A 25,830-nucleotide genomic window follows, 5' to 3' on the forward strand; every position below is an offset into this window, starting at 1 on the left:
TTAAGTAAGTGTGAGAATTTAACTTAACTGTACTTTTAGGAATGCTTTTACTAGCCCGTATTAATCCCAGAAGTGGCCTTATATTGGTTGTCTTCTTAGCTATTCATTTGGATGTCACAGATTTGCATCTCTTTCTAATTAGCTTCTGTGCTTCCAAGAAGCCACTGAGTTTTCAAGACTGTAATTAACAACAACTTCAAAGGACATGGCAACATTCTCACATCTCAGACTCAGACTCAGTCAGCTCTGCTTATAAGAATGAAGAGAATTATTAGAATATTTGAAAATAAAGCCACTGAGGATTATAAAACTACCCTAATTAAATTTTTGCCTTACCAATATTTATTTCTGTGAGTACTCTACAAATTTTATTAGAGCAGAATACAACTCTGATGTTCTTTCCCCTTCCACATGCCCCATTTTGTTTTTAATAGTTGACTCTTCTCAAATATAAAATGCCAAAACATTAACTACAAGTTAATTATAACTATAAGGGATATGATTGGGAGTGCTGTGTTGTCTTTTTTATTAGCTACATGACTATAAATACATGAAGGGAAGTTATATGGAAAAGGAAATAGACTTGCTCTGTATAGTCCCAAAGTTAGTTTCTCTTAATCCAACTTTCCTCTCACCCACTCCCAAATTTGTGTTATGTTAACTCTACTTTAAGAAGTTAAGAAGTTGGTATATTTTAAGAAAGTATGAAAAAATGTTTAAAGTAATTTCACTTAAATTATTTCAGATGCTATATTAGAGGAGTTATAAATACTCAACCCTGTTCTAATGTATAGTGTAGACATTCATTTCTGATAATACTTGGTCCTCTTAAAAACAGATCAAATAGAAAATTTATTTTTGTTATCTTTTGTATTCTCCGGATGAAGTGACATCTTAAAAATTCATGCTGTTAAATTACAGTTCTGTTAGAAATGTAAGATGTCAACTGGTCATTTCCTGAGACTTTCCACTCGAGGAGTGTACTACAAAAGAGTTTTGGTTGAGAGAAGAATACATTCCTACAACTGTGACTGTTACATTATAGCATATTGCATTAGCTTTCTGGAAATGTTCTGTGAGGCTTGGAACTTAAGAAACACCAGGTTCAAGGTTACTTGAATCTTTAGAAAGATTTATTCTCCAGAAGGCTGTGGAACTAACTTTTAGCTGATCAGAAGAGATGATTGAAGTCTCATAAAATATGTAGATGGCAAGTGGAATTTCTTAAACTTTGAGATTGAGAAGCAGGTTGAAGTGAAATGTCTGAAGTATGCTATTTTATTTAAAATTTATCTTTTTTCCATTATGGTATATGCATGTGTTTTGCATGTGCACATATACACATATACATACATATCTGTAGACACATACTCAGAAAATTTGGAAAATATAGAAAATTAGGAAGAAGGGAAAAGAAAAACTCTTCTAAACAGCTCCCAACTATAGACATCAGTTGTTAACATTTTTTATAGTAATTTTTCTGTGGATAGATGGTTTTTGCTGTGGAGGGTTGGAGGGGTAGGGGTAGTCAAAAGTTGTGATCATAATGTATATATAGTTTTATATCTGTCTTCATTTAATATTTTAATGAAAGCATTTCCTATGCTGTTACATAGTATTTGTGAACATATTGGCTGCATATTATTCCTTTGAATGACTATAACAGTTTTTCAACTGTTTCTTATTATCAGGCTTTTTAGGTTATTTGCAATTTGCAATTTTATGATATTATAAATGACTCAAAGTATATTTTTTGTCTATGAAGATATTTTCCCCCTTATTTTTGTTGTTTTCTTAGATAGATTCCCATAAATAGGATTTCTAAGGGTATTGAGATTTTGAAAATGAACATTTTTAAGACTCTTGATAAATAGGATTTCTAGGGGTAATTGAGGTTTTGAGAATGAACATATTTAAGATTCCTTTTTTTTTTTAAATTGGTGTATAGTTGCTTTGCAATGTTATGTTAGTTTCTGCTGTACAATGAAGTGAATCAGCTATATGTATTCATCTATCCCCTCCCTCTTGGGCCTCCCCTGACCCCATCCCACCCATTTAGGTCATCACAGAGCACTGAGCTGAGCTTTCTGTGCTATACAGCAGGTTCCCAGTAGTTATCAATTTTACACATGGTAGTGTGTGTGTGTGTGTGTGTGTATATATATATATATATATATATATATATATATAGGAAAAAAATCTTCCTAAAAAAATCATATATATAAAATGCTTGTACCAGTCTGTGCTCTCATGTGTAAAGTGTCTGTTAAACTACATCCTCACCAGCATTAGTTATTTGTTTACAGAAAGAACTTGGCTAATTTAAGATGTAAATTTTGTTTCTAATAATTATTGCTTGATTTTCTTCTCTTGTGGGGAATGCTGGGTGAGGGGCAGGCCAAATTAGTAAGTCCCAGGGGAACAAGAAACAACTTGTGGGACTGAGGCCCTGTCTTGGAGTAAAAGTCAGGCTAATGAATTCAAACTAAGACCTGATCCAAGGGAGCCAGTTGAACCATGGGAAGCAGGTCATGGAGCTTCAAAGAGGAGAGGAGGAAGCTCCGAGTGAGCACAGCCAGAGGTCATATGTAGGAATACCCAAGAAGGGCCAAACGTTGGTACTTTACGAGGTCCCAGTGTGGCTCCTTCCGGGGGATAGGAGCAGTCTTCTTGGAGAGTAGCGGGGGGGCGGGGGGGGGATCTGATAGTGTAGGTTGGGAGGGAGACTTACCTTTATTCTTTACACTCTTTTATGCTATTGGAAAAAAATGCTATTACTTTTACCATGTATATATTACTATTTCAATGAAATATTAGTTTATGAAAAAGAAGAAATCAGGAAAATCACATTTCTTTGCTTATTAATAAGGTTACATACTTTTTATGTATTGTTTTTTAACTTTTTATTGAGATGTAATTGACATATAATATTGTATTAGTTTTAGGTGTACAACAGTTTGATTTGATATGTATATGAATTACGAAATGAGTACCACAATAAATTTAACTTTCATCACCACACATAGTTACAGATTTCTTTTTCTTGTGATGAGAACTTTTAAGATTTACTATCTTAGCAACTTTCAATTTTACATGGTAAATTAACTGACTGTAAAAAAAATGTTCTTTCTAAATCCTTCTGCTGTCTTAACTCTTGGAGTAGTATAGGTAGAAGGCCTACTTAGTGCTATATAGTACAGTATTGTATGTTGTATACAATGCTAGAGAGTTGTGTGAAATTTTATAGTAAGAAGTTTCAGACAATTTTAAAGAAGTATTTCTAATTTATGCCTGTATTTTATCCTTTTATTAATTGAAAATTTTTATTATAAGCTTTATTTTTTAAAAGAAAAATTTTTTCCCTTAGAAGATTTTTTTCCCCTTCATTTATTAGGCAGTGATGGTCCCAGGGCTCATTTGCTAATTTGCTTATTTCCATTCTTCATCTCCCCAGCGCTGTGAACCTAGTACATTGTTTCCCAGCTTTTTTCATATATTGGTGTCATTGTGAATGAATTTGCTTCAGTATGGCTGAGAAGCCTTGTTTTGAATAAGTGAGATGTGATTTGCGGGTGAAGTGAGTTAGGCATCTGAAAAAGTTATCCTTCGCTATGTTTCTCACATAAGGAAGCTCACGTAAGGAGCTGAGGATTGGTTGTGCTTTTTCAAGCCTGCGGGGCCATTGATTTGGGAGGATAATGTGCGTGGTGGAGTGTATTGATGACAGAGATGTGGGAAGGTTGAGGGTCACATGAACAGGAGCATCCCTCAAGTCAGGCAGCCTGGACAGGGAACCAAAGTGAGGAATCAAGAATTATTGCTAGGTGGGAGACAGGTTGTGACTACAAAGAGGCAGATGCCAATTCTTTGGTTAGAAACGGATATTTTAAGTGACCTGAATGGGGGAAGGTTGTCAGGTTTACATTCTACACTCTCAGTTCTACACTTGAGTATCCTCAGAGTTATTCAACCTCTCTAGTTAACCAGTCTTGGAAAAAACACTGCTGTGATACCTTCCCTGAACTGCTTCATAGGTGTCTGGTGAGAATGAATAAAGTTTCATAATAGTAGTTACTTCTTTTGCTTTTGTCTCTTTTATCGTATTATATCACTTTCTCCTAATGCATTTTCATTACTCTTTTCTGTGTTAGTGTATTATGTGTCCTATGCCTATTCTTCTTGACCATCCACATTTCAGATTTCCTCTTTCATGTATTACCAAAAATAAGCAGAATAAGAACTTGTGCATAGAGAGAGAAACTTATTTTTCTTTTTTTCATAAAGAGGCCTCTTAATTTATGCTCTCTCACCCTTTCCTTGAGGAAGCTTTGGGTATTTTTCTCTATCTCCTACTCAAGAGAGTGGAAAACCCCAATGTCCTGCATTGTTAGACTTGTTTTTAAAATATGCTTTAGTCTTAGGAAGTGACCAAAAAAATCTTGTATATCTTCAGGGTTCTCGCCTTTTAGGCCAAGTAGTTCAAAGCACAAATTACTTAATATGTAAAAGTGGTCAAGTAGCAGTAGTAGAGGAATTTTTATCACTGTGAGCATGTCTCTGCTTCCCTTGATGGGAATGTTTTTCAGCTAAATCATTTCCCAGTGAAGTCTGCATTGAATGGCCAAAGAGGTCAAATGCATTTCCATGTATTGGGAGGTTGTATTTAATGGAAAGGGACTGCTTGGCATGTCTTTACTATGCATTTAACAATTAGATTGAATCACTTGAAATGAATTCAAATTGGTAAGAGGTGTTTGCCAGCTTATATGCTTTCATAATTTAAAAAAAATTTGTGGATGTAAGCTTGTAACTTGCCAAATAGCTAAAGAGAAATGATAGAATTAAGAGTTTAAATTGAGGCAACTAAAGCTTTTTCTTTTTGTACTGGAACAAGGACTTGAAAGGAATACTTGACCAGGAAATGGAAGATTGTGTATTTTTCCTATTTATCAGTGTTTAATGATGATCTCTGAAGGAAATGCATAGCCAGCTATATGATGATCACTTTAAGTTCTATACTGTGTTGTTATATCCTTCTGTGGTCTTGAGTAGCCCCAAAGAACCTCAGGCTCTTGAGGTCCAGAGGTTTGCCTGTGCGGACTTTGTACTCTTTCTGTCAAATCGCTTCATAGCAAGGGCCCTCTGTCCTTCAGTGTAGCATGCTGAAGCTCTTACTTTTTCCTCTGTTCATCAAGTCTTCATTTGGATATCCCTTAAGACCTATCTTTCCTGTAAGTTTAGTGGTGTCTCCATTGTCATTTAGTCCCTAAATCAACCCATGCAGTGGAGCAAAGTAATTACCATCCTTTTAAAGGATGCATTTCTTTACCTTTTGTTTGTTTTCTTTTGATAGAAGACTTTTCTGGTGAGATTGGTCATGATATTAATGAATGTGGTTTTTTGAAATTATATAAATGAAATATGTCAACATTTGGAAGATCTGTATAACTCAGTGAGTCAGTATTTTCTAAATGATCAATGCATGATACAAAGTCATACATGAGTAAAAGCTTCATTTAAAGTGTAGGATAGACAGATGGAATTTAGGGTAAGAGTATGAAGTGTTTATTAATATAGTTTTATCCTACTGTATAACACAGGGAACTATATTCAATATTCTGTAATAAACCATAATGGAAAAGAAAAAAAAGTAGTTTTAGATTCCACATTGCAACTAACCTTTAAGAAACTGCCACTTGGGGCTTCCCTGGTGGCGCAGTGGTTGAGAGTCTGCCTGCCAATGCAGGGGACACGGGTTCAAGCCCTGGTCTGGGAAGATCCCACATGCCGCAGAGCAACTAGGCCCGTGAGCCACAATTACTGAGCCTGCGCGTCTGGAGCCTGTGCTCCGCAACAAGAGAGGCCGCGATACTGAGAGGCCCGCGCACCGCAATGAAGAGTGGCCCCCGCTCGCCGCAACTAGAGGAAGCCCTCGCACAGAAACGAAGACCCAGCACAGCCATAAATAAATAAATAAAAATAAATAATCTTTAAAAAAAAAAAAAAAAAGAAACTGCCACTTGTTGAGTTTTGGTGTAGTATCAAAGAAGAAGATCCAGAATTATTTGAAAAGGCTATTAAAATACTCCTCTTTTTTCAAAGTACATATTTGAATGAGGTTGGATTTTCTTCATATACTTCAGCCAAAACAACATATTGCAACACTGAATGTAAAAGCACATATGAGAATCCAGCTCTTTAATTAAACCAGACATTAAAGAGATTTGCAAGAATATGAAACAATGCCATGCATCTCATGCGTTTTTGGGAAAATACAGTTTTTTCATTAAAAAATGTTTTTATGTTAACATGTAGTAGGATTGTTATTTTAAAATGAATTAATAAATATTAAAAAAATTTCTCCGTTTTCACTTTTAATATAGTAAATTTAACCCATATAATTCATATATATAGAAGCTCCTTGGGGTCCTCAATACTTGTTAAGAGTGTAAAAGGTTCCTGAGACCAAAATGTGTAAGAACCTCTGCTGTGGTGCTTAAGCAGGGACTTGGAGTCAAATTGCTTAAGTTTGAAACCTAGTTTTATTGTTTAATAGCTCTGTGACCTTGGATGAGATACCAAACTACTTTTGGCCTCAGTTTCCTCACCTATAAAATGGTATAATAATATAACATAGGTTGTCATAAGGATTAACTTGAATATACGAAAAGTTCTTAGAACTTCTGTAGTACTCAGCAAGCTATATAATTACTACCTGTTGAACATTTGTAATGTATTGCTGTTTTCCTTTATAGGTGCTAAATTTCTAGATTTCTAGAGATTGGGTGTTTTTGGGTATTGACCTGGTCTGTTATCAGTAAAGTCCCTGATATCCTTAACTTCTCTACCGCTTTTTCTTCTAAGTCAGTGGTTCTCAACCTTTGCTGCATGTTGAATCACCTGGGGAGCTTTAGAAAACAAACAAACAAACCTCATTACCCAAGACGTACTCCAGATTAACTCAGTTAAATCGGAGTCTGGAGGTGGGAGTAGGGCCCAAGCATTAGTATTTCTAGGTGATTCCAGTTTGAAGATTGATGACCACCACTCTGAAGCCTGAGTATTCAGACCCTCTACCCTGAGATTCTGTCCGTCCCCGCATGTTCTCAAGCAAATTGTAGCTGATTTCTCTCTCACCTCTTGTATCACTGTACTTGGAGGGGAGGTAGGTGTTCCTGCTCCTCAGTGCTGCTGCCAAGGAAAGGTCATTCCCTTTTCCCAGACCCCACCCCCAGCCTTGAAACTCAGGCCCTCAGGCAGTGGGACCCACCACCCCCTCCTTGTTGTTATCTAGAGGCATTCTTTGAAGATTTTAGCACATGGCTCACTGTTATTTTCTCAGCACTATTGCTCTTGCCATGATTCCAGGTGATTTAATGTTCATACAAATGCTCCTCCCAACATGCAGGCCTCTCAGTCCCTGACTTCCTTTCCTCTAGTGGTCTCGTCCTTCCTTCACGTCCTCAGCCAGGCACATGCTCAGCCAGGCCTCATCGGTACCGCTATAGATCACCTCCATCGTCTCAGTTGCAAACATCCCATTCTCTGACCACGCCTCGTGTCTTTCCGATTTCCTCTTTTTAGCATCTCAACTCCAACAATTCTTCCAGCTCACCAGGACCTTGGGTCCTACCACCTTTTCACTAACTCTCACTTCCCTTATGAACTTACTTTGCTTTTTCCTGGCTTAACGTCAGTGGTCCATAATTATGATCATTCTTTTGCAAACCCTCTAAGATCTCTTGCCCCTCTTTCTTTCTTTTGTACTTACCTGGCAAAATCCCAACCTTTGTTAAATCCAGATTCCTCCCACTCCACATTGCACCCAGGCAAGGGAATTTATGCTGTTGGTCTCACTTAAAAATCATACCTCAAGCTCAGTGGGGCTTTTGGTGCTAATTGGAACGCCTCCTCCATTTCCCCAGTCCATTTATTCCTCCCCCATTTCCCCAGTTCATTTATTGTTTATTGTTCTAAATGACTATTTCACACCTTCTTCTCAAACTTCCCATATCCCCTCCTTCTTCCTCACTCTCAGCTGATCACCTTATTTCAAGGAGAAAACGTAAGCTCCCAGTAGAGAACCGCCACAAGCTCTTATCAGCACTTAGGACAGCCTGCCTGCATCTGTACTCCTAAGCTGGCCTCTTCTCCTGTACCTACGGATGGACTCCCTGTGCTCGTTGCTAGGGCAACCCTCTTGGAGATCCCACCCCTACCTCCCTAATCGTCATCTCCTCTGGTGGAACCTTGCCCCACCTCCCTTTACATCAGCACGTTCCCCTCTCTATGGGGATATTCCATCAAGCTGTAAACATCTGAGCACAACTTTTTCTTGACCCCGCTTCTACCTCTGGTTACCAGTTTGAATTGTCTGTATTAGCTGTCTGCAGTTTCTTTCTACTCATCCTATCTTTAAACGTCCACAGTCAAGCTTCTATTTCACCAAAGTAGCACTTGCTGAGCACACTATTGACCTGTGTCAGTAGACCCAGCAGTCAATTGCCAAGCCTCATGTTACTCTCAACACCATTTGACCCAGCTGATCACTTCTCTTTTGAAGCCCTTCCTTCATCACTTTTCAGGGATGCATGCTTTATTTTTCTTGGTAGCATTTATTACCATCTGATATTGTTTATTATTTATTTTGGCCCACAAGAATGTAAGCTCCTTTAGCAAGGACTTGGCTTGTTCCTGTCACTGCCTAGAACAGTGGCTGATACAGAATAGGTACTTGATAAGTATTTGTTGAATGAATGAGAGCTTAACAGCTACTATATACTTACCAGATCTTTCCCAGCTCCTTTCCTGGTCATAAGCTATCAGAGACATTCCCTTCCTCTTTTTCTTTGAACTTTGCATTTCCTAATTGTATTTTCCCTCATCTCTACTCCATTCCTATCTTTTTCAGGCTGAACCACCACCACTGTGCTTATATTTCTGTGGGGTGCTAATGTTTACAGAGCATTTATTTATGTCTGGTATTACAGATGCAGATGGTCTGTGGATCTGAGTTGAATGACATTAGCTTTTAATGCTGAATTTAGGTGCAGAGGGAAAAAAATTAAAATTATGAAAGACTATGAAGCAAATTCAGTCTTCCAGGGCTACAATTATGGTCTTCTAGGATGTTTAGGTTTCTTGTTTTGTTACTACCCTACTTTACACTTTATATTTCTGCCTACCCACGGTGGAATTCTCCTTGATTTTCTGCAAGAATTTTTAGAAGGCAGGAAAAATCACCAAGCTCAAAAGACCCTTCTAACTTCAGCTCTGAGTTTATCATAAATTAAGAGTAGTCTGTTTCCCTGTTAGACTGTTGGTGGGAATGTAAATTGGTTCAGCCACTATGGAAAACAGTATGGAGGTTCCTTAAAAAAACTAAAAATAGGGTTGCCATATGATTCAGCAATCCCACACCTGGGCATATATCCAGAGAAAACTCTAATTTGAAAAGAGAAATGCACCCCAGTGTTCATAGCAGCACTATTTACAATAGCCAAGACATGGAAGCAGCCTAAGTGTCCGTTGGCAGATGAATGGCTAAAGAAGATGTGGTACATGTATACAATGGAATACTACTCAGCCATAAAGAAGAATGAAATAATGCCATTTGCAGCTACATGGATGGACTTAGAGATTATCATACTAAGTGAAGTAAATCAGAAAGAGAAAGACAAATACCATGTGATATCACTTACATGTGGAATCTAAAATATGATACAAAGAAACTTGTTTACAAAACAGAAACAGACTCACAAACATAGAAAACAAACTTATGGTTAACAAAGGGAGAAGGGGGTGGGGGAGGGATAAATTAGAAGTTTGGGATTAGCAGATATATTTTATATATATATATTATATATATCTAAAATAGATAAACAACAATCCTACTGTATAGCACAGGGAACTATATTCAACATCCTGTAATAAACCATATGGAAAAGAATATGAAAAAGATTATATACACATATATGTTTAGCTGAATTACTTTGCTGTACAGCAGAAACTAACACAACATTGTAAATCAACTATACTTCAATAAAAAAAAGAGTAGTCTGTTTCTCTTAGATTTTCATTATTCTTTTTCTCTATATTGATGTGCTAATATGATACTGGATTTGTGTGAAAATGCATTTGTTACTGGTCTTTTATTTTTGGCTTCTGCAGAACCTTGCCTCCTGGAATCCATCAAATCCTGAATGTCTCTTACTTGTGGTGAAGGAACTTGTGCAACAATATCACCAATTTCAATGCAGCCGTCTCCGTGAGAGTTCCCGCCTCATGTTTGAATACCAGACGTTACTGGAAGAGCCGCAGTATGGAGAGAACATGGAAATTTATGCCGGGAAAAAAAACAACTGGGTAAGGTTTTTTGAGAATGGGAGAAAAAAGGTCACTTTATCTGCAATAGAATAAAATAATCAATTCAGACATGCATTTATAATAAATCCTGAACATTTCCTTAGATAAACATGATTTAGGTTGCCCGTGTACTTTCTCAGCCTCACATCCGCAGCCCCTGACTTCTGAATATCTGCGGCTGCGGATGTGAGACTCCAAATTTTACAAACTTCCCAGGCGGTATCTTTGAGAAACCAGATAAACATTAATGTCTTTTCAAAACTCTGAATTATGAGAAAGTATATAGTATCCCAGTCAGGTGAGAGGGGTCAGTAACTCTGGAGGTAGCCAGCTTATATGGATCCTTTTATAATTTCTTTACATTGTATGATCCTTTAAAAATGCAAGTCAGAGTATATCACTCCTTTGCCCAGCACTTTCATATCCCTCTCTTCTTCTTTCATAGTAAAAGCCGCAGTCTTTCCAGAGGTGTAAAAAAGCTGTACATGATTCCTGTCACCACCATCCTCCATCCATCATTCCTTCTCTCTCTTCGTCTCCCACTTTCCTGTCTAAAAATCATCAGCTCCAGCCTCTGTAGCACCCTTGCTGTGCTGCAGATGCACAAGATATGCTCCTGCCCTAGGGTCTTTGCATAGCTTTCCCGTTGTCTGGCATGTTTCCCCTGGATATTCACAAGGCTAATATCCTTCCTCCTTAACGTTTTTACTCATGTATTATGTTCTCAGCAATGCCTATATTAATAACCCCATTTTTTTTAAACAACTTTTTTTGGGTATAATTTTGATACCATAAATTCACCTGTTTTAAGTGTAAAGTTTAATGGTTTTTAATAAATTTGCCAAGTTGAGCAACCACCATCAATCCAGTTTTCGAGTGGTTCCATCACCCCAGTAATATCCCTCATGCCCATTTATAGTTAATCCTATTCCCACCCCCAGCCTCAGGCAACCACTAAACTAGTTTCTGTCTGTATAGATTTTCTTTTCTGAACATTCATGCACAGGCATACTTGGGAAGTATTGCGGGTTTGGTTCCAGACCACTGCAAATAAGCAAATATCACAATAAAGTGAGTTACACGAATTTTTTGGTTTCCTAATGCATATAAAAGTTATGTTTACACTACACTGTAGTCTATTAAGTGTGCAATAGCATTATGTCTATAAAGAACAATGTACATACCTTAATTAAAAAGTACTTTATTGCTAAAAAATGCCAACTATCGTCTAACAACACAGAAGGTTTACAAACCTCCAATTTATAAAAAATGCAATATCTGAGAAGGGCAGTAAAACGAAGCACAATAAAATGAGGTATACCTGTGGTGGAATCATACAATATGTGGTCTTTTGTGACTGGATTCTTTTACCTTACATATTATGTGTGAGGTTCATCCATGTTGTAGCATGTGTCAGTACTTAATTTCTTTTTGTGGCTAAGTAATAGTCCATTTGATGGGCATACCACATATCCATTCACCAATTGATGGGCATTTGGGTTGTTTCTGCTTTTTGACTGTTATGAATAATGCTGTATAAACATTCATGTGCAGGTCTTTCCAACATCTCTTTTTAAAATTGTAACTTGTACACCCTCCCCCAACCCTGACCCTGCTCTACATTTTTTTTTGCATCTCTTTTTAGCAAACTATATAATTAACATATTGTACTAGTTATATGTTGTCGCACAAAATAATCATACCAGAATTTAGTGGCTTAAAGCAATAGCATTTATTATCATAATTTTTGTTTGCCAGGAATCTGTGTAGACCCTCTGTTTGAGAGTCTCTCACAGGCTGCACTCAAGGTACTGGCCAGGGCTGTAGTCACCCAAGGCTCAACTGGAGAGAGATCCATTCTAAGTTCATTCATGTATTTCTTGGTACCGTTCAATTCCTTGTGGGCTGTTGACCTGAGGGTCTCAGTATAGTGCTGCCTGTTGGCTGGAGGCTGCCCTCAGTTCCTTGCCTCTTCTTAGGGCCTCTCCACAGGGCAGTTCATAAAATGGCAGCTGGCTTCACCAGAGCGAGTAAGCAGGAGTGAGTATGTGAGCAAGACAGAAGTCACAGTCTTCATAACCTAATCTCAGAAGTGACATCTCATCAATTTTGATGTATTCTGCTTGTTAAGTCCAGTCTCCACGCAGGGGAGGCATTACATAAGAGTGTGAATACCAGAGATCACTGGGAGCCTACCACACTTACGTATCATGTTTATTGTTTGTTTGTCTCTCCCCAGCGGAATGTAAAATTCCACCAAGGCCAAGATCTTTGTTCCATTCACTGGAAATATAGTAAACACCTAGAACGGTGCCTGCCATATTGTTTACATTCCGTAAACATTTGTTGAATGAATTAATTAATAAACTCTAGTTTATTTAAGCACAGAATAAGTTTAGGTTCCCTTCTCTGTGTTAATTCTTTCAGATTTCACTTAGTCTTTCTTTTCTTAGGTTAAGTATGCCTTTCCCCTTTTGTTCTTCAGCTCTTTCTCAAAGGACATGTTTTCCAAGGTTTTATACATGATTAATGCCTTTGAATCAGTAGGACTAAAATTCATCCTTGTTACAAATCATCTTGTGTTCAGTTCAAGGTTTTTTTGTTATTTTGTAAATTTATTTTGCTTATTTTACTGTGGTAAAAGACAAAATGAAATTTACCGTCAACCATTTGTAAGTATACAGTTTAGTAGTGTTAAGTATGTTCACATTGTTGTGCAATAGATCTCTAGAGCTTTTCCATCTTGTAAAACTGAAACTCTACCAATTTAAATACTAATTCCTCTTCCCTCCAGCCCTTGGCAACTACCTTTCTACTTCCTGTTTCTATGATTTTTGACTCCTTTAGAGACCTCATATAAGTGGAATCGAACAGCATTTGTCTTTTTGTGATTGGCTTATTTCGCTTAGCATAATGTCTTTGAGGTTCATCCATGTTGTAGCATGTGACAGGATTTCTGTCCTTTTTAAGACTGCCTGGCATTCCATTGCATGCATATGCCACATTTTGTTTATCCATTCATCCGTCAGTGGACATTTGCATTGCTTTCACCTCTTGGCTATTGTGAATAATGCTGACTACACATGGGTATGTACAAAGATCTTGCTTTGAATTCTTTTGAATATATCCCCCAAAGTAGGATTGCTGGATCATATTGCTAATTCTATTTTTAATTTTTTTTGTGGAATCTCTGTACTGTTTTCCATAATGGCTGCACCATTTTACATTTCTACCAGTAGTGCAGAGTTCAAGGTTTTACACTATTGTTTTGAAACTTTAATCTGTTCATATGGATAGTAAGGAAAACTTTATTAAACTTAGTGTATCCTCTAATCCCAACATTTTTCTTATTAAAAAATCAACTTAGTTGTCCTCTCAAAAGAGGTGTTAGGTTAACTTGACATGACTTCTTGGTGAACCTGTCTGTGTTGTCTTTAGTGCTGATAGATTCCTTGAAAGACATGATTGGAATCACTGTCAAACTAATTGATCTTTAGTTTTTAGGATTTTCCTTCCCTCCTAATTCCCCCTTTGAATATTAAGGCTGAATTTAAGTATATACAGTTTTATGGTACTATTTCTTTTTTTTTTTTTTTAATTTTATTTATTTATTTATTTACGGCTGTGTTGGGTCTTCGTTTCTGTGCGAGGGCTTTCTCTAGTTGCGGCAAGTGGGGGCCACTCTTCATCGCGGTGCGCGGGCCTCTCACTATCGTGGCCTCTCTTGTTGCGGAGCACAGGCTCCAGATGCGCAGGCTCAGTAATTGTGGCTCACGGGCCTAGTTGCTCCGCGGCATGTGGGATCTTCCCAGACCAGGGCTCGATCCCGTGTCCCCTGCATTGACAGGCAGATTCTCAACCACTGCGCCACCAGGGAAGCCCTATGGTACCATTTCTGATCTAGGGATTTTTAAAATTATGTTCATTGGCTCAGCTAATACTTGAGATATAGTTCTTCTGAGTGTAGAAGTTTAAGTTCATTTAAAATAGCTAGGTAGTTTGAATTTATAGTATATTTAAAACTTCTCATTTAATGTTACTGATTCTCCATTCTTTAAACCTACTACTGCTACATTTGCCCCAGTTTATTTTGATATACTATTGAGTAATTTGTAAGCATTAGGGCAATGATTATGGACTTAGGGGAAGTAAAGAAACTGAGAATCCTGTAAGAAGGCAAGGTGGACAATTAGAGGCTAAGCTTGCAGCTGACCAGCCAGCCCTAGGGAGGGCCCAGTGGAAGTAGGAGCCGAGACTCTAGAAGTAAAAATGTAGGCATATGAGTTAGTTCCTGGTCTAGAAACAGGGCATAAAGGTGAGTCTTGCAGGATGAAACACATTTGAGCATGGCATGCTGGTTCAGGAATATGTTAAAGGACAGCTTGCTAATGGAATACAAATCCAGACCAAGAATTTGGGTGACAAACACGGGACCCTAGCAGAAAGAAAGCAGTTTGGTTTTGAGCCGAGATTTTTTGAATCAGGGACTGTAATAGTTTCCTATTGCTGCTGTAACAAATTGCCACAAACTTGGTAGCTTAAAACAACACAAATTTATTATCTTACAGTTCTGGTGGTCAGAAGTCCGAAATGGGTCTCCCTGGACTAAAATCAAATTGTCGGCAAGGCTGCGTTCCTTCTGGAGGCTCTAGGGGGGACTGTTTCAGGGCACTGAAGAAACTGGCTGATGTGCTTCAGAGATATTATCTCTGAGAAATTAGGGAGAAGCAGAAAGGTCCTAGGGATTATAGAAAGCAAAAACATTCTGGAGATTTTTGAAAGAAATTACACTCAGGTCTTTAGGTGGATGATTCTCAGACATTTAAATAAGAATGCAACAGTCAATTGGAACAGCAGTTGGGTAACTAAGAAACAGTCATGGCAGACTTACTTTATCCTTTTAAGGAAGGTGAATATTACTGACTTAGATTATCTAATTTTCAGTAAAGCATTCAGTTGTTCTCCCTTAGTATTCTACTGACCGTGGGCTCCTTTCTTAGTTGTCTGAATCTATGGAAGAGCTCCACATAAAAGATTGGATATATCTTTTGTCAGCCATCAGGTGTTTGTGGAATGTCACAGAGCTTCTCCTTTGACCCTGTTTCATTGTTTTATTAGGTTATTGAAAGGCATGCTTTTCAGTTTTTCTGGTAACACAGAGCTTGAAAAGATAATTATTATGAAGAACTACAGAATCAATATTTAAAATTATTTTGATAGTTATGTGCACTGGAACGCTGAACCATACCTGCAAGATATAATTTAGCAGGGCTAAGCCGGTATAGGACTGATACGGAAAGTCTGCTATGCTAGTCTGAGTAAAAAAAAGCAGTCCTGGCTTTCGCTCTTGAAGGTGTTAGAATCCAGTTAAGTCTCAACACATATTTGTAAAAAATGAAATAGCAATGCTGAACAGATTATCTCAGATGGAATGGACAGCCTGTACATGAATTCAGAAGAAGGGCCAATCACTGAGAAATGGAGTGACTAAGGAAAGTCTTCACTGATGAACCAGAACTGACCTAGGTCCTAAAGGAAGGTGGACATAGACAGCACTATAGGAAGAGGAGGTCAGGGGGTCATATGGTTGCAGAACAACTTAGAGGCATAGCATAGGTGGGGGACAAGAATTATAAGCATACATATGACTGTTTTACTGATTAGTAAATCATATCTATTATGTCTTTTTGGAATATTGAAGCAAGGGGACATTTTAATATGAAATAAATTGATATAGGAAATAAAATATGAAAATTAATATATTCCCTAAATAAAATTATTATAAGAGTCACTATGTTCTTCCTGGGCTAAATGTGAATCCATGTATTTTGGTTCTCCTGATTCTGCTAGGCCATCTGATAAATATTTTCTGTAATGAATCCAAGACTGTGCATAAGTATTGAATACCTTTGGATTACAACATCCTGTATTCATTTGAGAGGATGGTGACTTTTTGTTTTCGCCTTTGCATCACGGAGTTTTTCTTTTTGGAACATGTGTTTACATTCTTAACCTTCCATTTCTGCTCTAAAAGTAAGAGGCTCTTAAAAACCTGAGCTGCCTCTTCCATTTTACCGTCAGCTGGCAAAAGGAAAAATTTGAAAACCATGTAGTAGAAAGAGGGAGAGAGCTCTGATCTCCCGTCAGCCTTCTGACAAGCATATTAATTTGAAATACAGTGCTCCCTCTGCACCACTGCAGACACTCTTCTTTTTCCTCCTCAATTTCCAGTTAGAGGATTTCAGCAAGTGCACGTTTGAAAGTAAACATTAAACAAACAAACAAACAAACAAAAAACCAACACAAACTCTTTATTAATTCTTTACCATGGTCTTTTTATGAAGTCATCTCTCTTATTGCTTTGTCCATCTCCTTTAATAAGTAGAGTTTTGAAGATTGTATTCTTAGTCTATGCTGGTTTTATAATTTTTAGTAAACACAATTTTTTTTTTAGTTGGGAGAAAACAGATGATACATTGGGATGCAAGCTTACCTGTTCAGAATGAACAATTCTAATGTTCCTGCATGATCAGAATCATTTTTAAAAGGTATATTAATATATTTAATTTTGAAAGATATATTAAATAGTTATAGATTCACAAGAAGTTGCAAAATAGTACAGAGAGGTCTTGTATACCCTCACCTGGTTTCCCCCAGTGGTTATTTTTTACATAACCAAGAGATTGACATTGGTACAGTGTATGTGTATGCCATTTTATCACATGAGTAATTTCCTGTAACTACCACTGCAATCAAGATACAGATTACCACAAAGATCTTCCTCCTGCTACCTCTTTGAGCAGAGTTATTAAGATTAGAATTTTAATTTCAATGAATGTCACAATGTAAGCTATAGGTGTTAAAATTGTATATACTGTTTTGCTACAACATATCAAAATAAAGGTACATTATAAGTTTTCCCAATGGGTAAAACCTAAGGTCTCACTGTATATTGTATCTGTCAACTGCCTTGTCAGCACTTCCTGCGTGTGTCTGTTATAGCTAAAGAACCAGAGTCTGTTAATGGTAACAGAGCGCAGTAAGCAAATTTGTGAATTTTTCTTTGGCTTTTGTTTTAATTCCCAGAACTCAAAGTTAGTTTATCATCCCTAATATTTTGATTAAAGACATTTGTCTTTCCTGCCGTGAAACGAAGGTTTTGAGATGTTCTAAAACCACATATTTTCACATATTTTACGTATTAAAGATCACCAGTGGGTGATCTGTGAGATAAAACATTTTCTTAGCAACCGATTTTTTCCTTTTGTGGGTATTTTCTTAATAATGATATATGTTGGAGAATGTGAAACAATTACCCTTTCTTCTTGTACCTGACCACAAATCCCAGTAAGATTTTAAAAATTTATGGCTTATAAATTAAACTCTGGCAACATTTAAAAATATGAAAGGAGCCATTTCATGATAGCTCCTCATTTGAGTTAATGACTTGATGCTTCTGTCACCCCATCTTGCTGTGCTATTACATTTGAAGGGGAAGTATATGAGCACTGTTAAAAGATAAACTGAGACATATTAAAATTTTTAAGAGTTTATTTGAGCAAACACTGATGCAAGGTGGTTAGGAGTGTTCTACTGGTAAGAGTTACGGGCAAGGTTTTTCCAGAGAGGAGTTGGACGCAAAGCAAGGAAACTGATTGGCTAGAGCTGAAGTGGTTGCATCTTTTGGGAAATACTAGTTGGCTGTTTGGGATTGGCTGTTCTTCTTAACCTTGAGGCATTTACAGGAATTGATTCTGGCTTAAGTTGGCTACCAAGGCATTAGAGCCTCCTCATTCTTCTGGCCTCGTTGTTTGATTACTTTTAGAGCAGTGTGCTTAGAGTGTAAGGTCCTCTAGGGCAGAGGCCATCTAGAAATGTGTTGGAGAGAGAAGTGATCTGGGAGGTGGGAGCTTTGGATTCTAATTCTGTCATTAGTTGTATTTTTAAATTATTTATTTATTTATTTTGGCTGTGCTGGGTCTTAGTTGCGGCATGCATGCGGGATCTAGTTCCCCAACCAGGGATCGAACCTGGGCCCCTTGCATTGGGAGTGCGGAGTCTTACCCACTGGACCACCAGGGAAGCCCCTGTCATTAGTTTTTGTGTGTGTGTGACTAAAGCTTTTCCCTGTGTCACTTTTCTGGAGATAACTACTCTGTCACCCCAACCTTGACACAAAGATTAAATTAGATCCCCTGTGTGCGAAGCAAACAAAATTAAGCAAACGGTGGAGTTGTGTAATACAAAGTATTATTGTTATTATTATTAGCCTTCTTTTGTATATATTTGAAGTAACTTATTATAGTAGTTGCTCAGTAAATTGTAGTTCAGTGATTCTTCCTGTCTTATCTCTGAAAATGCTGTTAATCATAAAGTACCATATGTGGACGAGTAGAAGCTGATATCACCAAGGTGTAGATTAAGTATGGAAAACAAGGGGAAGGGGAGAGTTACTTTTTAAGAAGGAGAGCATTGCTTATCTTTCCAGGAGTAGTTTTGGTGGGGTTCTGAGGTTGGGGGAACAGATTTCAGGGTATCAGCAAGGGAAGTGGTGAAGACAAAGTAAAGGCAGTAAGTTCAGATTGTATTTGGAGGAAGAAGGAAAAAACATATTAGCTGCAAGAGGCATGGGTCCCATGTTCATTCCCACTAACCAGGTGACATTTACCAACCTTCCTGTTAGGAGTGTTCCAGGTTCATAGTATTTGGTAGCTCAGGTAGCTCTTCAGGTATTTGTGACAGGGAGTAACTAACTTAACATAGGAATTAATGTTAATAGAAAAATATCTTGAACTGTGCTGTCCAATGGAAAAATATCTTGAACTGTGCTGTCCAAAACAGGAACCCCTGACTATACATAAGTGACTGTTGAGCACTTGAAATGTGGCTGGTCTGAATTGAGATGTATGCAAGTGTGAAATACACAGCAGAATTCAAAGAATTGGCACAAAAAATGATCTTGTTAATAATTTTTTAATGTTGATAACATGTGGAAATGATAATATTCTGGATATATTGGGACATATTATTAAAATTAATTTCACCTGTTTTTCTTTATCTTTTTATTTTTTTTTAAAGATTTATTTATTGTTTATTTATTTAATTTTTACTTCTGGCTACGTCGGGTCTTAGTTGTGGCACGCGGGATCTTCATTCAGGCGTGCGGGATCTTTCTTCGTGGCGTGCGGGTTTTCTCTCCTCTAGTTGTGGCGCGCAGGCTCCAGGGTACGTGGGCTCTGTACTTTGCAGCACATAGGCTCTCTAGTTGTGGCACGTGAGCTCAGTAGTTGTGGCGTGCAGGCTTAGTTGGCATCTTATTTCCCTGACCAGGGATCGAGCCCGGGCCGCTGCTGCATTGGAAGGCAGATCCTTTACCACTGGACCACCAGGGAAGTCCCTCTTTATCTTTTTACATGTGGCTGTTAGAAAATGTTAAATAATCTCCAATGGCATATGTATATATGGCTCACATTTGTGTATTGCATTCCTTCTCTCTATCTCTCTGTCTCTTGGGCAGCACTGGTCTAGAATGGTGGGAGAGGAGGGCGAGCGTGCTCAGAGAGAGATCAGAATAGCTGGAGAGTCTGGAAGTGGACGGCCTTTTCACCGCTGGCCACGAGGATGGAGTAGGTGTTCAGTGACGCCAGTCAGCCACAGGGAGCAGGGGATACAGGGGGCTTCTCATCATCCCCCTTTAATTTATGCTACTTGGGAGTTATGCTCTGATGGCATTTGACCTGTGGCAGGGATAAACTTGTGGCTCTCCTTTGGAAAGAGTATAGCATGGTAGTCAAATCTATAATAGTCACGTCTTGAAACTGTGCAGATTTGTTTGTTTGTTTTTGTTTTTAACCACATGGAACTATTATGAGTTGAGCATTATTTAAAATAAATGATCCCAGGACAGAGGCTCTCACAATTTTATTGTTTGCATAATGGAATTTGTTATATTGGATTTTGACCTGTATGTCAGTAGGAGTACTTAGGATCTTGGTCACAGTAGTTTATACCTCAGTTTTTTAGTTTATTCACTAAAAGTAGTGTGTGTGTGTGTACCTAAATTGCTTTATGTCAGCAGACATTTAAAGTAAACATGATAGCTTTTCCAATCTTACTTTTTTTTTTTTAAATTAGCCTCCATTTTTTTTTTGAATTTTATTTATTTATTTATTTATTTATGGCTGTGTTGGGTCTTCGTTTCTGTGCGAGGGCTTTCTCTAGTTGCGGCAAGTGGGGGCCACTCTTCATCGCGGTGCACGGGCCTCTCAGTATCGCGGCCTCTCTTGTTGCGGAGCACAGGCTCCAGACGCGCAGGCTCAGTAATTGTGGCTCACGGGCCTAGTTGCTCCGCGGCATGTGGGATCTTCCCAGACCAGGGCTCGAACCCGTGTCCCCTGCATTGGTAGGCAGATTCTCAACCCCTGCGCCACCAGGGAAGCACCTTACTGACTTTTAAAAGGACCTTTATTCCTTTTTTTTTTTTTTTTTTAATACAAGCATCAGTAGAAAATTCAAGTTTCCTTTAGCAGCAGGGCCAGTCAAGTGGAAAAGACCTGGTTTTACGGAAACATTATGAAACAGAGGGAATCCTTTGCCTGCACCTCGCACAGCAGCGTGTGAGGGAGGGCTGGAATGGTGCCGCTTACTTGCATTTGTGAAGCCACTTGTTTGTTCTGAGTCTTGGGTGCCCCATTTTCGATGGTATTTAGATGTTGGGAGCACCCCTTGCACAATTTCCTCAGCATGAGGAGAACCTACGAGTATCTCCAAAGGACCGGCTGAGTCTACTTTTTATAAAATTTTTTTTTTTTTAAACTTTGGGTTTATTTATTTATTTATTTATGGCTGTGTTGGGTCTTCGTTTCTGTGTGAGGGCTTTCTCTAGTGGCGGCAAGCGGGGGCCACTCTTCATCGCGGTGCGCGGGCCTCTCACTGTCGCGGCCTCTCTTGTTGCGGAGCACAGGCTCCAGACGCACAGGCTCAGTAATTGTGGCTCATGGGCCTAGTTGCTCCGCGGCATGTGGGATCTTCCCAGACCAGGGCTCGAACCCGTGTCCCCTGCATTGGCAGGCAGATTCTCAACCACTGCGCCACCAGGGAAGCCCTGAGTCTACTCCACGTAGTAAAAGGAAAAAGATGAGGAATCTTGTATTTGATGTGTTCTGTAAGAAAGCCCCTCATACTTTTTTAGGACTTTTGGGAAATGTACATATAACTCAACCCTGCCTCCCCCAAAGAGTTTCCTAGTTTTTCAGTTATTTTCAATGAATTTATGGTAACATTAACTTTTTCACTGTAAAAACTGTGGAAAGAGTGTTGATTAGATCAGGAGGCACCTAAGCCAAACAGAGTTCTTGCTTGAGAGTTTGGAGTTCGTTCTGAGAGTGAGATTGGTCTTGTTATGGGTAGCTGGTCTGTAACATGTAACTCTAGGACCTTTTTTTCTCATATTATTTAGTCAAAAGAATCAGAAAGTGGTAAATAGAGAGAAAGTAAGACGAAGCACAGAGAGAGCAGAGATAAGAGACAGAGAGAAAATTCTGGGGGCATTAGAGTCCTTTGAACTGAGGCTGGGCTTCTTTTTTTTTTTTTTTAACATCTTTATTGGAGTATAATTGCTTTACACTGGTGTGTTAGTTTCTGCTGTATAACAAAGTGAATCAGCTATATGTATACATACATCCCCACATCTCCTCCCTCTTGCATATCCCTCCCACCCTCCCTATCCCACCCCTCTAGGTGTGGGCTGCTTTTTTAATCTTAGATTCCCTGAGATACCGCATATCTTTTAAATAAATTCTCTTTTATTTGCTCAAGTTAGTTTGAATTAGAATTCTGTCACCTGAAACTAAGAGTCTTAACTTAGTTACCTCCACATCCTGTAAATATCTCTCTCCAAGCATCACACTGTAATATTTTGTTTGTCTAGTCAAGATAAACAGACTGTATTTTGTTGGTCTTAAGATCTCCATTACCCAGCCTGGGACTTGGCATGGTAGGTGCTCAATAAATGTTTGTTGAATAAATGAATGAGTGCATGAATTATGAGCATCTCATCATACACACTTTTAATTTTACTTTTCAAATCCCTTAAAATTTCTTTGAGTGGGTAATATGTTCATAGTGTTCAAAAATCAAAATGTATTAAAAGATATATAGTGAAAAGTCTCCCTCCCATCATTGTCTTGTGTCCACCCAAATCAAACCACCTTCCTTTGCTTCTCCCACTCCAGATAAGCACTGGTGTAGCTTTTACCTATTGTAGTTTTTCAGAGTTTCTTTATGCACATATAAGCAAATGGTAACATATAGTACATACTTTTTATGCAAATGATAACATATATACTCTGTCTTGCACCTTACTTTTGACTTAATATAGCTCAGAGATTTTTTTCCATATAAGCGTTCCTTTAAAAAAATAATTGTATATTATTACACTGAATAATTGAACCATAATTTATTTAATCTGAATTCTATTGTTGGGCATTAAAGTTGTTTTGGATCTTTTGCTGTTATAAATAAGACTGGAATAAATAATCTTGTACATGTCACTTTGCATGTATTCCAGTATGTCTGTAAGATAAATAACTAGAAGTGGAATTGTTGGATCAAAGATTATGTGTGTTTATAATTTTATCACCAGAATGCCCTCATAATGTTTATACCAATATATTAACCCAGCAGCAATATATGAGAGTGGTTGTTTCTCCACAGCAGTGCCAATCATAAATCAAACATATTTGCAGGTTTCTGTCAGGTTCCACTTTGCATAATGGCCGGGTAGCTCCTATTAGACTAACCCATCCACAGATATAAAGCCATGTGCCTCAAGGCACTGGAGAGTGATCAAAAGCAGCAGATACTAGATGTGGGTTGATACTTAGAAGGGAAAGCAGAGCTTATGGGACAAAATCCAAATGTTTAATATGCGTGAAAGAAAGCAGGAAAATATTTGATTAAATAATGCCCAGATATTTCCAAATACAGTGGAAGACATACATTTACAGATTCAAGAATCTCAACAAACCCCAACCAAGACAAATGCAAGGAAAAAACAAGGCACATCATAGTCCAAATACTGAAAACCAAACATAAAGAGAAAATTTTAAGTGATCACAGAAAATAACACTTTATATGTAGGTGAAAATTATTTGTGTCACCACTAACTGTTCATCAAAAACAGTGGAGGTGAGAAGACAGTACAGTGATATCTTTAAAGTGCTGATAGATTTCTGCCAATCTGTTTGGTGGAAAATGATGTTCAATTTAGTTTTAATTTGTATATTTTTTGATATGAATGAGGTTTAGAATATTTTCATATGTTTAAGAGTCATTTGTATTTCTTTTCTGTTTATCCTTTCCTGTTATTCTCTTGGGTTTTAAATCTCTTTTTCATTAAGAGCATTAGCTCTTTGTGATGGAGTTGAAAATATACTTTCCTCAGTTTGCCAGTTGTCTTTTAACATTGCTGATGCTGTTTTTTTTCCATCCAGAAAATTTTTAATGTTCAGGTAGTCAAGTTTATCTATCTTTTCCTTTGTGGCTTCTGAATTAGAAAGTCATTCTCCGCTGCAAGATTTTATAAAGACATTCGTCAATGTTTGCTTCTTTACAGTTTCAGTTTTTACACTGAAATTCTTAATCCACTTGGACTTTTTCCTTATATATGATGTGAAATATGGATCTAAGTTTTATTTATTCCTTTGTGGCTCCAGTTGTCCCACACTATCAATCACGCACTAAATCTTTTTGGGCTTATTTCTGGACTTACTTCCTGTTCCATTAGTCTGTCTGTTGATTTAACACCAGTACTATGCTGCTGTAATTACTGTGTGTTTATATGATGCTTTGTTATCTGGCGTAACTAGCCTCCTCTCATTGCTTTTCTTCTTCACAGTTTTCCTGGCTGGTATTGATTGTTTATTTTTCCACATGGTCTTTTGACTCAGCTTTTTAAAGTTCCCTCAAGTAATGAGCCCCAAAGCCTGAACAGGCCAGGTCTTCCTGAAAATGCTCTCAGAGCATTCTGCCCTTTCATGGATAGTATTTTTCACAGGTTGTAATTTATAGGAGTATTATTTTGGATTAATATCTGACTCACTCACTAGACCATAAGCTCCAGGAGGGCAGGGATCGTGTCTCTTTTACTTACTATATTTGCAGTGCCTCGTATAGGGCCTGGCAGATTTTAGGCTCTGTACAGTAATGAATGGATGAATAAATTTTAAGTCTTAAGGTTGAGTTCTGACTCTTTATTACTCTCTCAATGACTGCAGGCAGGTTTCTTGACTAAGCCTCAGTTTTCTCATTTCTAAAATAGGTATAAATGAGTTATATCTGCTGAACAGGGTTTGGGAATAATTAAATGATATATCTTAGAAAACATTTTTGTGAAGTGTGAGATGTTCTAATCAGACTAACTTTGGCTTTCCTTCTCACATGTGGTAGGTAATTATGCATTTAACAAGGAACAACCTCCAGATTTAGGCTATTGGTTGTCAGAGTCTATTTAAAGAATCATCCTTACCAGGCTGTCACCAGCTAAAGTTATAGCCACTGTTGAGTATTTCTTAGCTTTTAGCTACCTAAGCAGTAAGAGCAGTCAATTTCAGATGACAGCTTGTTTGTTGACAGCGAACAGTCTCTAAAAAAAGAAATAAAATTTCCCTTTGCAGAGCAACCTGGGTTTGGAATCCATTCTGCACAAGATGTCTACCTGTCACTTCTGAAAGGAAAAGAGAACTATGACACAGCTGCTATTACCAGAAGAAAAGCTTAGACTTAATAAATTGCCAAAACTCCATGTTGTTAGTTTAAGTTACTTGCCAAGGTACTATAACTTGAAAAAAGGAAGGATGCACGTATTTATTGCTAATGCTGGGGAAATTGCCATTAAGGCAGTTGGCAGAACAGCTGACATTTTAACAGTCCTAGGTCAGATAATCTTCTACGTCTATCCAAGAGAAGATCTGACCAAGGATTGACAAAAAGAAAATCAAATGATTATGTTGACTTGGCTGCATCTAAATGTCTCATTTTCGGCTTACAGGAAAGATTGCTATGGAAGCAATCTTTGACGTTGCAACAGAGTGGCAGTAAATTGCTTGAATAACTGTTGGAACTTCAAATATAAAAACACAGGAAGAGTCACTGTCTGAGGTAGAACTCCAGGAGGATTTTTCACTTGTGTTTTGCTCCTCATATAATGTTTATGGCTCAAATTTTACATTAAGACATGTTTTAAATCACCACTTACTCAGTTTCACAAAAAAAGATTAGCTTATAGGTCACAAGGAAAATCAGTGGCAGAACTGAAGACTGAATTCTAGAACGTTAGTCTCCAACATTTCCAACGCTGTTAGAAACAAGTACTAAGTTTTCTTTAGTCTCTCAAAGGCAAAATAAAGAATGTATAGTAGGCTTGAAAGTTGGAGATCATAAAGCACTTTTTATGGTTTCCAGTAG

The 25,830-nt window shown here is 37.8% G+C and overlaps 1 protein-coding gene across 3 annotated transcripts in view; it reads left to right on the forward strand.

Moving 5' to 3' along the window:
* BABAM2 (BRISC and BRCA1 A complex member 2) overlaps nt 1-25,830 on the forward strand; it is a 435,974-nt gene that overhangs the window by 120,818 nt on the left and 289,326 nt on the right. For all 3 annotated transcript variants that reach the window (XM_061210583.1, XM_061210581.1, XM_061210582.1), the window contains exon 5: nt 10,171-10,365. In XM_061210583.1, the coding sequence (XP_061066566.1) occupies nt 10,171-10,365 (195 nt within the window). The remainder of the gene's footprint in view (nt 1-10,170; nt 10,366-25,830) is intronic.

This window comes from Eubalaena glacialis, chromosome 14, assembly GCF_028564815.1.
Source record: "Eubalaena glacialis isolate mEubGla1 chromosome 14, mEubGla1.1.hap2.+ XY, whole genome shotgun sequence".
NCBI lineage: Eukaryota > Metazoa > Chordata > Mammalia > Artiodactyla > Balaenidae > Eubalaena > Eubalaena glacialis.